This window comes from Orbicella franksi, chromosome 4 (genome assembly GCF_964199315.1).
Source record: "Orbicella franksi chromosome 4, jaOrbFran1.1, whole genome shotgun sequence".
Classification (NCBI taxonomy): Eukaryota; Metazoa; Cnidaria; class Anthozoa; order Scleractinia; family Merulinidae; genus Orbicella; species Orbicella franksi.
The window spans coordinates 18,107,052-18,123,611 of NC_138148.1; the positions used below are offsets into that span (position 1 = coordinate 18,107,052).

Consider the following 16,560-nt stretch of genomic DNA (forward strand, 5'->3'; position numbering starts at 1 on the left):
AGGGCGAAGAGAAATTCCCAATCTGAATCGGTGTCCGACCTCTTAAGATCGAAGAATGTTATTTAGCGTTTTACAGGCTTGGTGCGAGGTTTTTGTTGTTGTAGTTTTATTTTAATAAGTTTTCATCGTATAGAACTAATTTCTCTTTCGTTTCACTTATACAAATTTGCATTATACTCTGAAGGTGTTCACGATAATCTTTGTGATAGAGATGATATGGAAACTTATCGCCTTTGGTCCGCTGACTTACGTCAAGAGCCGGTGGAACGTGTTTGACGCCGTCATTGTGATTGCAAGTGTTGCTGGGTATCTTACAGCGTCTGGTGGAAGCTTCAGTATTTTCCGTAGCTTGAGACTGGTAATTAACTTACTGGCACTGTCCTCAGTTGTTACCCAAGCAAAAGAAGATCATACGATTATCAAAAAGAATGCTTTGATTTTGTACACTACTCCTTAACAAAAGATAGGATGGTATGTTGAATGTAAGCAGACTTTCTAAATTTGGCTATGATTATTTTGAACATTTTCAGAGATCATTCTTGCAGATTGAAATTCTCTGAAGAAGCAGGCGTCCATTTCTGGAGTTAGTTCGTGTTTCTGTTTCAAAATGAAGCCTTGGTCAAAAATTATGTGAAAATGAACTTGCAAGTAAAACAAATTGTCGAATGAAAGGTATTGCATAAGGTCGTATCTGAAAGTAAAACAAACTTGGAATGGCTATTATTATTGATCTGAAATGGACCAAATCTTTTAATGCATAATTTGGCATTCCCTGAATTTGTCTCAGTTTACTTGTGAACAAGTGTCAATTAAAATCCTACCTTTTCTTTTTTTGACTTCTTTTTTTAAGCTTTTTTTTTTCTTCTTCTTTCTAAGTTCCGAGTACTAAACCTTGCCCAATCCTGGAAGACCATGGCCAAACTGGTCGCAGCCATAACCAAGAGTGTGGGTCCTGTTGGAAACATCACCCTCATACTCGGTGTCATCATCTACATATTTGCCGTGGTCGGAATGAGGGTATTTGGTGATGCTTACACGGAGGACAAGTTTGGAAAAGACGGTGTACCTCGCTGGAACTTCAATGATTTTTGGCACGCGTTCATGATGGTGTTCAGAGTGCTGTGTGGGGAATGGATCGAGCCTCTCTGGGACTGCATGAGGGCCACCAACCCGATGGCCATTTTGTTCTTTTTACCGGCCTTCGTTATTGGTAACTTTATTGTGAGTATATCTATTTCTATATAGCATTGCTCATATGTAGCTTAGAAATCAGACGAACCGTGATATAAAAAATCTTAGAAAGATCTAGCCTCGAGGAAGGGAGAACTCGACATCTCATCCACGATGGTCACCTTAACATTCTTCACTAGCAAATAATCTCCTTTGTAGGCTCCGTTCGTCGTAACACACCTCTGGGAGATATGCGTTTGTTGAACGACGGTCTTTAAAAATATATACTAGTTATGCAAGACTTTCGAGTGGTATACTGTGCAATATCCCACGTGTCAATGAAATATTCTAGATCTCGGTACATTCAAGAGGCTTTAGACGAGTGTGTATACCATGAAACTACAAGTGTCAAGTGGGATATTCCATGGTGTACCACGAGAGATCAGAGCATTGCATAACTGTTCTATACCATGCCATAGAAAGTACAGTGGCCAACACAAGCAATGAGACATACGCGAGGCGCATGATGGGAAGGTTGGATGTAATACCGTCGAATGTATTGGCTGTATTTTCTATGGCATGTATTACTGTAAGACAAACAAACCTGTCTCGCAGAGCAACGCATAAATATTTCATCAACAAATTGGTTCTGACAAATTCCCGCAGTTGATACGAGGAGCCCATTATATCAAAGAAACTATTTGGCACGGGGCAAGACAAATAAGAATTTTAAGCAAAATGATCATTTCTCACTGCAGGTTCTTAACCTTTTTATCGCTCTCTTGTTGAGTGCTTTTGACACTGAAGACGACGAGAACGTTTCCGATGACGAAGAAGGGCAAAATTCCAAGCTGAAACGTATGCTAAAAAAACTTACCAAGACCAAAAAGACCCGGCTATTTGTGGCTACATTCAAAGAAAGATACAAACTATACGAAGTGCAGCTACTGGAGAGTAATGTCGCATCACAGGGTACCCCTGTGGGTAGAAAGACTACAGAAGGAGTAACGGAGACATCCGGAAATTTCCAAAAAGGTAGGTAAATGTTTGATCGAATTGTGTGAAAGTACCTCTTGTGCGGGAGTTTTGAGTTTCTGTGGTTCATGCAAGAAGGGCAAATAAATGATGATGATGATGATGATGATGATGATGATGATGATAATGATAATGATGATGATGAAAAAAATGTTGCTATTGAAGTTATCTTGACAAGATATTCGTACTAAACTCTCAAAACTTGATATTTAAACGAGAACGAAAAGTGATTTGGGATAATCAACACTATATATATAGAAGTAACACAAGAATATTGTAATACCATCGCGGATTAATATCACTTTTAACTTTTTATTCTTTTAAATCACTAAACATTACAGAACTTTCCATTACTTCTAAACGGTCCAGTCACATTTTACTCTTTTTGAGAGCTTGGGGTCACGGGACAGCAATAAGTAACTAAGACGCTAAGAATTATTTTTTTTTGGTTTCAATTGATTTTAACCTGAGAATGGTTCTAATACAGTGATATCTTGGGCACCAATCAATTACAAGAGCGCACATTACCAAAAATAATCACATAAATGTTTGTAAATCGATTAAATTAAAGCCAGCCTATTAATAATCTCAGGTAAAGCGCAAATCGTAGCCAGTGATAACCAATCTCCCAAGAGGACACCCAACAGGTACATTGTTGAAGTGGACGACTGTCTGCCTGAGTACTGTATGTGTTCAATGTCGTCACACCAACACTTCAAGTGGCTTAAATTCCGGTGCAGCATCAGATGCGTGGTAGAGCACAAGTATTTCGAGTGGTTCATTCTCTTCACTGTAATGTTCAGTAGCTTTGTTCTGGTAAGGAAACTCAGAAATAGTCGTTGATCTTAAGTTCAGCGGAACATTGGTCCCACGAGGTAAAAGTAATAACTGGCATCAAGGCTGGGTGACGCATAAGACCGGCCAATCAATGTCAGTGCTTCGTCTTATAGGAGGACCTTTAGTTACAATATTTGCCTCATTAATTAGCATAGGTGATACAGTTTCGGATGGAGTTACAAAGACATTAGTTTTGAATATTGAAAGCGAACAGCACGATTAACTGTCCCAAAGAATTTAAACCCGATGAATCTAACGCTTTTTGCGCGACGCGGGATTTTATAAAGAATGTATGAGCTCATTAGCGCTTGCCACCCAAAAATTCTGCAATTTTTGAAAGCCAATTTCTCCTCGAATATTACACCTAAAGAGCCAAACATTCACCAGTTACTAGTTTCCACAAGCTCCTTAAATGTTTGAAGTCAATAATTTGTGTCTAGCCTTGATGCCTTCTCTGCGCAAAGTCGTATGTTAATGAGAAAAAATGTAAACAATGACGTCAGCAAAGATTCGCCTATAGTCCGAAGAGGCAAAACCGTTTTCTTAATCCCCATCATGGGATCCTGGTTAACCCCACGTTTCTCCCAGCATTCTTTTCCCTAACAATTTACCGGTACCCTGCCCAATCATATGTGTGGGTGGAGGGACACACTGTGAGGGAGGCACTTACAATGCGAGGTACAGATTTCAAATCCTCCTAACTGCCATCAGCTGGATTTGTCTTGGTTAGTCCCGAAGTCCCGAATTCAAGTCCTCCTCGGTATGAAAACAGCAAAATTGGTTTTGTTCGTTCAATATTTGTTCATAAAAACTTCTAGTTTTGTCACAAAACAAACATAAATAAAGTTGCTTCAGTTACGTTTAGTTGATGCACTGAAATAGAGAAACTCTTTATCGATCAACTCCGACTTGAAATTGAGAAAACTAATGCCAGAACACTTTACTTTTTTCAGATTTTTGAGGACATTCACCTTCCCGAGAGGCCACTCCTTGAAAAGACATTAAACATTCTAAATTATTTCTTCGCTGCTGTGTTTTCGCTGGAGTTTATTCTTAAGATTCTCGGTCTAGGTGTTGTCAAATACTTCTCTTCAGTTTGGAACTGCTTGGACGCTTTTATCGTGGCGGTGAGTAGAACCCTGCACAAACGGTTGCACAAATGATCTGACAAAAATATCCTCTAGTCGAGTTTTAGACATCCAAACTCCGCGTGGTTGACATTCGCAAAGCCATCATCATTTCTAGTTCAGTGTTGTGTTTCGTAGGACACCACGAGAGTTACGAGAGGAACATGTACAACGCGTCTGAAGAGCCATTGTACTGCTCAATAGGACACCTTGTGCCTCTGTTTCAAAACGAGTCCTCATGCAAACCGTAGGAGGAATGCATTATCATATGAATGGTTTCGCCCGAAGACTCGTTTTGAAACAAATGTAAACGGCGGCAACTTGGAAATGGCCTATTTATTCTTGTTTGTTGACGTTCGCGTAGCCGTAGCCGTAGTGGACTGCCTTTAAAGAACTTCATATTCGCAGTGTTCTTTTTACGGATTAAAGTGAATAGGAAAGTGAAATGAAAAGAAGATGTATTGTTTTGTTTTACAGATTTCCTTGGCTTGTTTGTCAGAGAACAAACAGTTGTCAGTGTTTCGATCTCTTCGAACCCTCAGGGCACTACGGCCTCTCCGAGCCATATCCCGTATGGAGGGAATGAAGGTACATGACATGAGATTTTCACCAGTCCGACTGATTTGTTGAATTAAGTAGATTTAATTAGTTAAGTGAACGAACTGGTTTGAACATGTACAGTTTTTTTTCTGTCACAGTATTTTAAAAAGGAGTCTTACCACAAATAGGGTTTTAAATCTACGAGAATGATAAACAAATGATTGTAGTTTATCTAGAGTGGGGGGATTTTCCCGTTCTAGAATTACCTCTTTTTTAGCTGCTGCTGGTTTTATAGATAAGGCCATTTTCCCTATTTATTCCCCAATACAGACCGAACAAGCCATTTCAATAAAGTATTCATCATAATGGCTCTTTTAAGACTCTTTTGATGAATTTATGCGCCCCGCGATCCATTCTTGGATAACACGCGCTCGTAAAAGTAAGCATTTGCTTAGCAACAAACTGTGTTCTTTTAGTCTCGCAACTCTTGATAATTAATTCTGTGGGACGTAAAAGAACCCACACAATGATCGAAAAGAGTAGGGGACTTAGTTCCCGGTGCGATGATCTGATGGTTAAATGCTCGGAGATATTAGCTGCATAAGCTACTCTGAAATCCCAGGGTAAATAAAGTAATGTATGTATGTACAGTACATTTCTTTACTTGACTTGTAAAAAAATACGTAGCACCATTTGTGCTTACATCCATTTTTACGTCCAATCACCGGTCATTTTAACACACTCAGGTTGTCATCAACGCATTATTCGCAGCCATTCCAGGTATCGGCAATGTTCTTGTGGTGTCGCTTCTCTTCTGGTTAATATTCAGCATTCTTGGTGTCCAGTTGTTTTCTGGCAAGTTCCAAGCATGTGTGGATCATGAAGGCGAAAGGGTACCAGCCAGCGTTGTTCCAAACAAAACAAAATGTCTTCGTTTCCCGGAAAAGTACGTCTGGAAGAACTCTGAGGCGAATTTCGATAACGTTCTCAATGGCTTTCTCGCACTCTTTCTGGTGGTACGTATGTTTCATACGGCAATAGACGGATTCGACTAACATGTGTACATTTCTTGTTACCACCCAATTCAGATCACGTGACAATTCATTTGGGAGGTCACAATTGTGCAATTTGCCACATACAACTAGGGAGGGTGTACAAACAGAACAATTGTAACCTCCTCCCAAATGAATCATCATATGACCTCAATTGATTGGCAACAAGTAAACACATTAGTCAAATCTGTCCATAGTTTATATTTTCCATCACAAGCGACATGCTAACCTTACGAGATGTGTGAGACACAAATTGTTGGCTTAAAACTTACTTAAGACTATAAGAATGCCGTGCGTTTGTGAATACGACACTTTATCTTTCTACTTGACGTTTCGTATATTTCGACATTTATCTTCAGAAGTGACCGTTGAGAATAGAAATAACAACTGAATTTAAGATAAGTAACTAATTAACAATAAAAATGACAGAAGCTGAAAAAAAATTGCATATTAAAAGATGCAAACTAATAAGGATAAAGCTTTTCGCTGCTGACATTAGAATTTAGGGAAGGTTTCAATTCCCTAATTAGCAGAGTTTTCTTTATATTACAATGAGTATCTGACCATCTTTTTCCTAATATGTCAAAGTGAGCCCTATTTTAAGTTGTCTAAGTTATGAACAGTTGACGTGACGTGGTCTGCAATGGTAGATGCATGACGGCTACTCTTGATCGCATTAAAATGTTCAGTTTTTCTGTCATGCAAACTACGTTTTGTTTTTCCACTGTAGAAATCCTGTTTGTTTTGCCAATCTACATTGTGAAACAAAACGTAGATTGCATTTCTCGAATGCAAAATTATATTGAAAAGCATGCCGGAAGTCGCAAACCTATTAGCTCTCGCAGCATATCAGGTAATTAATTTTATTGCTTATGTCGAGTGAAGATGCATTCCACTTTTTTCAATGATTATTTCATGGATGCTTCAATTGATGGATAACCAAGTAAGTAAAATAGATGAAAATGAACACACTGATTTAGTCACTGGTAATAGATAATACTATCAGAAATGAAAAGAACATTTTAAAATAAGCTTACATGCAAATTTTCAGGTTTATATCCATTCATTATTTCCAAACACATCCTTGTAATTTTGCAAGTTTTCAACTTGCCATAAAATCTTTGTCTTTTGTTTAAGAGCCTAGAATTTTCCATTCTTTCCTAATATTTTATCCTTCTTTCTATATCATGTAGTTATTTGCCAGTAGCTTCCTTTTTTAGTGATTAACAACGGAAAAGGTTTCTGAAGGACAAAACTTCCTCACTTCCGTACAAAACCTTCCAATTTTTGCAATATTCACATCTTCATGAAATCTCAATCAACATGGCATTGGTCTGAAAATAGCTGCTCTGGCTATTTAAAACATGCTCTTTCCAGTTCTGAAATTTATTTAGTTGTATCTAAAAGTTTAGAGATTATCGATCACGTGACCAACTGTTCCAAAAGGCCTATTCATAGGGACCAAAGTTGTCCCTTCTATATTCTGTTCTAGGCAACATTTGAAGGCTGGATTGACGTCATGCATAATGCAGTTGATTCCACAGAGGTAAACTATCATGTATTATTTTGTAATACTTCTATTCTTCTATTACTCACTAGCGGGAAACGTTTCATCTTTTGGTGCAAGTGGCTAATGAAATTGCACACTATTGGGGAAAAACATGTTATAGACCCGATTCATGAATGGTTGCCAATTTAAAATTCTTTTGTATGCGTTTAAATTAGCCCAACTAACCTTGTTTGAAAGCAAAAATTCTTTTGATTTATCAACTCAAAAACAAGGTTAGTTGGGCTTATTTTAATACTTGTAAAATAATTTTTAATTGGCAGCCATTTATGTATAGGGTCTATAACAAAGCTTGACATTTATCTCCTGGCTTTTGAAGGAAGCGTCTGAAGCAAACTGATCATTATTAATATAAGTTGCATTCACCCAAGAGACTATCATAGTATGTTGATTCAATCTAGCCCCTTCCTTTTTCACTGACGATGCTCTTCTCCTTTTTTCAGCTTGACGAGCAGCCACAGAAGAATAGCAACATGATCGCGTACATCTATTTTGTAGCATTTATCATTCTTGGTTCTTTCTTTGTCCTCAATCTGTTCGTCGGTGTTGTCATTGACAACTTCAACTCCTTGAAGAAGAAGGTACGTGTCAATGACCCAATCGAATAAGTAAAGTAAAAATGTCAATAGGACTTGAAGGAGCTACGTCACGCTTTGCGCATCTTGAAAAGATTAGCCGTAAATTTCAATTTCGTCGTTTGTACACAACTATGTCAATCTTCAACATGCTTAACCATCCTTGCTCCTTTATGGTTTACTATTGTCTCTTTGATGTTTTTCTATCTTAGTAAACTACTATTTTCAGGTTTCCTCCAATTTAAAACTTGGAGGAAACCGTTTTTTTAAAAAAAGCCATTTCGTAGGAGAACTAAAAACGAAAATCAAAATACCGTAACTGAGATCCTCTAAGTGCCTTCTCTGGCTTCGAAAGATACGTGTTTGAATAAAAGTGAAACAAAGGAACTTTCCAATTGTTAAGGTGTTCTCTGTTTAGCACTTTTTACATATTTTCATATGATCATAACCCTTTAGACTATATTCTGCAAAATTGAGTGCATAGATTACTTTTAAAATTCCTATTGCTTCCTTTAAGATTTCAATAAATTCACGCGTACTATCATCTTGGCAACCTATTCGATTCGTTTTGAGGTTTCTAAGCCATCAAGCGCGGCACGTTGCAACGAGGAAAGTTTCTGATACAAGGAAAACAGGACGCCGCTACTCAATTATCCGGCATGTGTGTATTCCCCCCCGCCCTCCTCCCTTACCTCGAATATCCTCAATAAAAGCATTTGTCTTTCATCAAATACTGGGTACGTTTAGCAGGAATTAGCAATTGCTCACGACCCGCTATACAAATCGAACGCGTACTATGGATAGTCCACGAAAAGTCCATGCAACGCAGTCTTCAAGAACTTGACGTATCCATGTTCAATTTTGCAGTACGAAGAAATAAGCAGTATGGGCATGTTCCTAACAGAGACACAAAGGAAGTGGGTGAATTTCCTGAAAGAGGCAGCCAAGAAAAAGCCTCCTGCAAAAGGTTTAAGACCGAAGGTATGTTTTAAAACAACTGAGATACTACACGCGCTGTCATTGGTCGATGGGTGCGTTTAGATGAGAGTATATGTAAAAACGGCTGTGACGTTTTAGATTCGCTCGTGTTCTTGAGAAATATGTCAAAAAAGCAATAGAGAACGTTCTCCGTGTTTACATTGTCTCATCTACTTTGGAGAATTTTCGAAAGTTATGCAAACCTTCGACTGCGTCTTCTTGTTTGCAGAACCGTCTCGAATTTTCCGAACGCCAAATCCTCTTAGGGTTTAGATGAGCCTATGTAAACATGGAAAAAGTACTTTATTGTTTAAATAGCATAAGGCGTAACAAACATTTTGAATATTGAACGTATGACTCTGAAGGTTTCCGATCGGGAGAGTTCTAGGATAGAGGGCCACTCCTTTATCAATAACTATTGTAATGCTCCTTCCTCTGTAAATAAAGCTGCTCACCTTAATTGCCTACTTACAACAGGATCGATGTCGTGCCGTGTTATACGACGTGGTGACAGGAGACAAGTTTGAGATCGCCATTCTGACAGTGATAATATGTAACATGGTGATGATGATGATACAGCATTACGGACAGTCGGCCCAGGTCTCCAGCATCTTGCATATCCTTTGAAAGATATAACATGTGATGTATACTAGTAGATTTTATCCAATATATCAGCAAGCGTGTTATTATGCTCGATCTTGTATCGCAAATAGTGCGCATATGTTTTCTGATGGATGGGCTACAGTTAACATCCGGTCCAAAACGTCGCTTCTAAGCCCTCCCTACCCCCACCCCCCGCCCGCCTCTAGTTTAACATGTCTCCTCACGAAAAGAATTTTTAGCCCCATTCAACTTTTCTATGTTAACCTAACCAACCAACGTCTCCATAGAACATTGCACTTCAAGTAGATGGATGAAGATTTTTTATCAGAGTGACCTTTTTACAACTCAGTTTCTTTAAGTCATTCCTAGTCAGTTCATTTCCAAGCGGTTTTTCAGTTAAGGCCGTCTACAGTCCCCCTCCTTTTACTCTCTGTTATGTACTTCCTAGGTTTTAGCTCTAAGCCCAGAGGTTACAACCGCACCAAACGATTAGTTATCTTTCTTGTAAGCAGTGTAAATACGGCCAGAAGATGTCTAAAGGACCATTTCATGTTTAACGGAATGATGCAATATTCTTCAACAATAACATTGTTCATTAAAGTGAACTCAGGGCTAGTTTCCTTGACTATCGCCTGATCGGCTAACACGGATCTCAAACTGGGTTTTCACTGGAATATTCACAGCTGAAGCTATCGCGAAACTGATTGCCTTGCGACAGCATTACTTTAAGAAGGCGTGGAATGTATTTGATTTCATCATAGTTATTTCATCACTCATTGGTAAGGAGGTGGTAAAGTTATTTGTTGTATGAAGTGATAAAAGTATGTGCAATTATATATATGAATTGGAAGAGAGAGACCAATTGTGCTGTTTGCGTAGCACCTTTCAGTCGAAACCATTTTATGCTGATCCTAGAGAAAGTGTTCACATCAATGAAAACAGTATCGTTAACGATGATGTTTGAAAATTCCTTTTCAAACTCATAAGTAATTCGTCAAGTTTAAAAAAAGGAAATCATGACCGTGACAGTGTTAAGATGTCGAATCTTAATTAGCACATATTTTTACAATTTAATTTCTTCTCCTCAGTTTCGATTGAGAAGATACCTATATAACAAACACTCAAGACAGTGTTTGATCGCATTTCCAAACATCACAAAGTTCATCAAAAATACTCCGCTACGCGTCGTATTTTCAACTTCCTCCTCGGTGTTTAGAAACGTGATCTATTACGGTCTTCCGTGTTTGATATATTACTTCAAATGGCACTCGCCTAATTCGTGCAATTTTGGGAGAATTTTGGAATTTCACTGGTAGTGTAAATTCTTGATTGCACTCGCAATCGCATAATTATCTATAAAAACCGAGTGTGATGAAAGTGAGTTCTCCGTATTTTACAGGGGTAGTACTTGACGAAATCAGCGTCAAAGATACAGTAGTCAATCCCAGTCTCCTGCGCGTCATGCGGATCTTCAGAATCGCCAGGCTACTAAGAGTGCTTGAATTTGCCAAAGGAATTCGGCAGCTTCTTGTTGCACTGATGATCTCACTGCCGGCATTATTCAACATCGGCACTTTGTTATTTTTGGTCATTTTCATCTACGCCATCATAGGCATGTCGGCTTTCGGTCGAGTCAAGAAGCAAGGAAATCTGGATAACATCGTAAATTTTGAAACGTTTGGGAGTTCCATGATGCTGCTGTTCCGTCTCTCCACTGGCTCGGGCTGGAATGACGTCATGAGTTCATTGTCGCTTCAACCACCGGACTGCGACCCAAATTACGAAGGCTTTCCAAAAGGGAACTGTGGTTCTCCTCTCGGAGCTGCCAGCTACCTCATCAGCTACATCGTTATCGTGTTTATGATCATTGTCAACATGTATATCGCTGTAATTCTTGAAAACGTCAACCGCGCTCACGAAAACGACGATTTTGCCATAACGAAAGAAGATTTTGACAGGTATTATCTTAAATGGGCTGCCTTTGTTCCAAATGGAAAGCAATTCATTCCTCTAAGTCAACTATCGGACTTTGTGGACGCGCTGGATAAACCATTCAGGCATCCCAAACCTAACGACGAGCGGTTGCGACAATTAGATATCACCATACGAGCCGGCGAACTCATTCACTGCTTTGATCTGCTCAAGGCGCTCGTGCGGTGCATTCTGGAAGAGCACGGCGAGTCGCCAGATGTGTTCCAGGATATTACAGTCAGAATGGAAGCACAGTTTACAAAGTCTTTAGGAAGGAAGCATTCCATCGCTGTGCTTGGCTCCACGCAAACAAAATTTCAATGCGGTGAGCAAACTGAAGTGGTATAAAACAAAGGATTAAATGGCATCAAGGGGAAAGGCGATAAATCAAGAATGTTTGGAGCTGTTTGGGTGCTTACCTTAAATATGAGTCATTGAGAAACAGAGCAAGGCTTGTGGATGGTCTTTTTAAGAAACCAAGTTCTGGACATGCCCCAGAGACTGCTACAAAATCCTCACAATAATGGCGACTATGCTGATTTTTCCAGAGGAATGAAATCGATAACAGTTAGGCCTGATTTATTTAGAAGCAGAAGCCAATGTTAGCTCTTAAAGAAAGATTGAAATTTTAAACAGTGTTGAATATATTGCTCGTAATTGATAACTACAGTATTTCCAGTTAACCGAGAAAGATGGTTTCTTTCTAAGTGGGCAATCAATATTATTTGCGTTTTTCCCCATTTGTTAGCAGCCACTTTCGTTTTGTTATGTTGGAAGCATAATACAAATTATTTTGCAAGGTTATTGCCCACGCCTCCTTACACATTTTTCTTTGCACTTAAGCGTTAAAATAATAAAGACCTCGGAATAAATTTCGACATCCGGACCTCGCACTAGGTCAATAACTTGTTGTAGTTCATAAGTGGAGAAAATCATTTTTGAAGAACCCCGAGTGAATCTCTGCATCCGGTTCCTGAGCTTGGTCAATAATCTTTTTGTAAGGCTTTTGACCCTCACTCCTCCCCTCGGGGACGTTTTTTCCTCTTTCTCGCTGTTTTTTCGACTCTTTGCTTGAGCTATATTTTACGTCCCATATCTTAGTTCCGCCTACTGTGCACTGAGCTAATGTTTTGTAGTAGTAACTTAGACCTTTGTTCTTCATATGTTCAAGAAATTGTGTCGACTTTATGTTGTATAAAGTAATGTCATAATGACTTAATTCATAACTGTCCTATCGGTCAGTATGTATTACAGCTGGCATCTTTACAGGTAACTTCATTTTCAAGGTCTTCCTGTCCACTTGGGAATGACTCTTGAGGAAGTTTTACAAAGAGGAAGTTAAGTTATAAATGACAAGTTGTTACGATTATTCGTTGCTATTTTTATCGGTGCATACAGCTTTCCCTCCCCGGCCAGGTCACGGCTAGTATTTGCGAAACGGAAATGGTGCTAAATTCTACCGAGGACGAAAGTGGGGAAACATACGAACAAATGTATTGCGCTGTAGATTCGACTGGTGAATTGAATTACCAGGGACGTGCCTTTCAGCGGTGAACATTTTCTGTCCATGAGCAATTATTACAGTTATTGGGCGTACCCACAATGGGCGACAAAAGTCTTGAGAGAGCTTGGAGAGCTTAAGGCAAATTTTCCCCTCAACTCTACGAAACTACCCCCTCCCTGCCCCACTTCCTGTATCTAAAACTTGGTTCTTTCCTGAACAACATTGAAAAGGGGGAGAGGGTGTGGTTCCCAATGTAAACCGAATTTGAAATGGAATAAGTGAAATATTTAAATTAGCACTCGTTGCAATCAACTATCTCAACTACTTTTGTCGCTCGTTACGGATCCTAGCGTTTTCTTATCTCCCCTACCTCTGCAAAACAACAACAACAACAAAAAGCAAACCACTAGCGCCTTCGACTCTTGATTAATTTACCCCCCTCCCCCCCTGAAGCGAACATATGTGATTTTCATGTTCTTCTGGGATTTCCTTCCTGCCCTTGACACAGTGTATTTTTTTTATTACCACGTAACTTTGTGGATCAGCTACGCAGTTTTATCACTGCGTCGCAATAATCGCAATCTTCTCTTACACAATAGCTTTTCTGTCTCTACGTCATTATCAATTACGTAATCTCCACAACTAGCTGTTTTAGGACATATCCTCTCTAGTCCACACTATGCCAGAGAAATATGAAAACGGCGGTTTTTACTCTTAAAACATCTCAAATGTTTTACGTGCACACTACGTCAGAGAAAATTGAAAATGCAACAAACATCGATGACGGAAACCCTTGAATGCAGTGTTGCTCCCGCCATTTCGGGCGCCATTTTGGATTTATGTTTGAGGAAGACTCGGATACGAAAATTGCGTGATTATCGTGACGTCATCGTTTTCGGAAAAACTCCGTTTTCAAAATGTTTTCTGTCTACACTTCACCGAAAAGCCAGCGTTTTCAAATTCCTCCTGTTTGTGGAGCGTTTACGAAAAGCTCCGTTTTTCAATTCGGTGGTCAAGTTATCCAGATTTATGTGGACGGCGGGCCTAACCCTAAAATTGAAGCTGTGTTTTCAAATTTTTCCTTTGTTTAAATTTGTTGAATTATTAATTTTGAGAAGAGTGATAATTTGCGACACCGATCAATGTGCTTTATAGTACATTTACTCAAGATGTTTCTGGGTGATATACACATATTAACCATTTACCTTGCTTTACCCTTTAGTCCTGGGCAATGATCATGGAAGGGTTTTTGTAAATTTCCCAAATTGTCTTAATGATTGTCTTCATATTCAGTGTTCTCCCTATGTCTTTCTTATTAAAAGACCTGCACCAGCAAATATACCACTCTTCAACGCAATCCTGTTGAATGACCAACCATCAGATTGTGAAGCAGATTTCCTACTCAGGCCGCCATTTTGAATTCACACCCGACAGAGAACACGCGAGTGAAAAAAAGATATAAATGGGCGAGAATCTTTACCCAGGCATTGTCCAAAGCGACAGACTTCCACAAGTGAAATACACGTGTGCAGATTTGAGAAACGGCCAAATCTAGCATCTTTAAAAGGTCCAATAAACATAGTTCAAGATCCCGACAGCAAAACCGCGAGTGTGGCGCATCTCTAAACGCGCGAGAACCTACGAGAGAAAAGAAAGTTGATATGGGCGAGAATCTCTAGCCCAAGCACTGTCCAAAGCAGTAGACTTCCACAAGTGAAATACACGTGTATCGATTTGGGGGAGAGGTAAAAGTAGCATCTTTAAAAAGTTAGGTAAGCATTGGTTACACCTAAAACGCGAATGTGGCGCATCCCTAAACGCGCGAGAACTTACGACAGAAAGAAAAGTTGATATGGGCAAGAATCTCCAATCCAAACACTGTCCCAATCGATAGACTTCCCCAAGTGAAATACACGTATGTAGATTTGAGAAAGGCCCAAATCTAGCATCTTTAAAAAGCTAGGTAAGCATTGGTTGAGACCCCCGCACCTAAAACGCGAGTGGGGCGCATCTCTAAACGCGCGAGAACTCACCAGAGAAAAGTAAGTTGATATGAGGGAGAATCTCCAACCAAAACACTGTCCAAATCGACAGACTTCTACAACTGAAATACACGTGTGTAGACTTGAGAAAGGGCCAAATCTTTCATTTTCAACAAGTCCAGTAAGCATAGTTTGAGATGCGGACACCGAAATTGCGAATGTGGCTCATCTCTAAACGCACGAAAACACGGGACAGAAAAAATATATAAATGGGCGAGAATCTCCAACCCAAGCATTGTCCAAAGCGACAGACTACCACAAGTAAAATACATGTGTCTAGATTTGAGAAAGGGCTAAAACTAGCATTTTTAAAAAGTCCAGTAAACATAGTTTGAAATCCCGACACCAAAACCGTGAGTCGGGCGCATCTCTAAACGCGCGAGAACTTACTAGAGGAAAGAAAGTTGATATGGGCGAGAATCTCTCACCCAAGAACTGTCCAAATCGATAGATTTCCACAAGTGAAATACACGTGTGTAGATTTGGGGGAGGGCTAAAAGTAGCATCTTTAAACGGTGAGGTAAGCATTGGTTGGGATTCCCAAGCCTAAAACGCGAGTGAGGCGCATCTCTAAACGTGCGAGAACTTACAAGAGAAAAGAAAGTTGATATGGGCGAAAATCTCTTACCCAAGCATTGTCAAAAATCGATAGACTTCCACAAGTGAAATACACGTGTGTAGATTTGCGGGAGGGCAAAAAATGCATCTTTAAAAACCTAGGTAGCCCCTGGTTGGGATCCCCGCGCCTAAAACGCGAGTGTGGAGCATCTCTAAACGCCCGAGAACTTACGACGGAAAAGAAAGTTGATTTGGGCGAGAATCTCCAACCTAACCACTGTTCGAATCGATAGACTTCCACAAGTGAAATACGTTAGTGTAGATTTGGTGGAGGGCCAGAACTAGCATTTTTAAAGAGCCCTGTAAAAATAGTTTTGGATCCCCACACCCAAAACGCGAGTGTGCCGCATCGCTAAACGCGCGAAAATACGCGAGTAAACAGAATATATAAAGGGGCAAGAATCTTGGACCCAGGCATTGTCCAAAGCGACAGACTTCCACAAATGAAATACACGTGTATAGATTTAAGAAAGGGCCAAATGTAGCATCTTTAAAAAGTCCAGTAAGCATAGTTTGAAATCACCAGACCAAAATCGCGAATGTGGCGCATCTCTAAACGCACGAAAACCCGCAAGAGGAAAAAATATAAATGGGCGAGAATCTCCATCCCAAGCATTGTCCAAAGCGACAGACTTCCACGAGTGAAATACACGTGTGTAGATTTGAAGGAGGGCTAAAAGTGGCATGTTTGAAAAGTTAAGTAGTTTTTAGATTTGGGGCAGGGCTAAAAGCAACATCTTTAAAAAGTTAGGTAAGCATTGGTTGAGACCCCTGCATCTAAAACGAGAGTGTGGCGCATCTCTAAACGCGCGAGAACTAAGTAGAGAAAAGACAGTTGATAGTGGCGAGAATCTCTTACCCAACCACTGTCGAAATCGATAGACTTCCACAAGTGAAATACACGTGAGTAGATTTGGGGGAGGGCTAAAAGTAGCATCTTT

At 39.7% G+C, this 16,560-nt stretch overlaps 2 protein-coding genes across 2 annotated transcripts in view; one reads left to right on the forward strand and one right to left on the reverse strand.

Annotated features, from left to right (window-relative positions):
* Window positions 1-15,033, forward strand: part of LOC145484874 (sodium channel protein 1 brain-like) — a 28,809-nt gene extending 13,776 nt beyond the window's left edge. The window contains exons 11-23 of the mRNA XM_081463507.1: window positions 185-358; window positions 877-1,221; window positions 1,929-2,205; window positions 2,798-3,021; window positions 3,996-4,169; window positions 4,647-4,757; window positions 5,456-5,725; window positions 7,254-7,307; window positions 7,772-7,909; window positions 8,771-8,884; window positions 9,359-9,497; window positions 10,132-10,263; window positions 10,884-15,033. Coding sequence (XP_081319633.1) covers window positions 185-358; window positions 877-1,221; window positions 1,929-2,205; window positions 2,798-3,021; window positions 3,996-4,169; window positions 4,647-4,757; window positions 5,456-5,725; window positions 7,254-7,307; window positions 7,772-7,909; window positions 8,771-8,884; window positions 9,359-9,497; window positions 10,132-10,263; window positions 10,884-11,803 — 3,072 coding nt within the window. The 3' untranslated portion in view covers window positions 11,804-15,033. The remainder of the gene's footprint in view (window positions 1-184; window positions 359-876; window positions 1,222-1,928; window positions 2,206-2,797; window positions 3,022-3,995; window positions 4,170-4,646; window positions 4,758-5,455; window positions 5,726-7,253; window positions 7,308-7,771; window positions 7,910-8,770; window positions 8,885-9,358; window positions 9,498-10,131; window positions 10,264-10,883) is intronic.
* Window positions 1-16,560, reverse strand: part of LOC145484714 (uncharacterized) — a 256,461-nt gene that overhangs the window by 8,436 nt on the left and 231,465 nt on the right. The gene's annotated exons all lie outside the window — the stretch shown is intronic.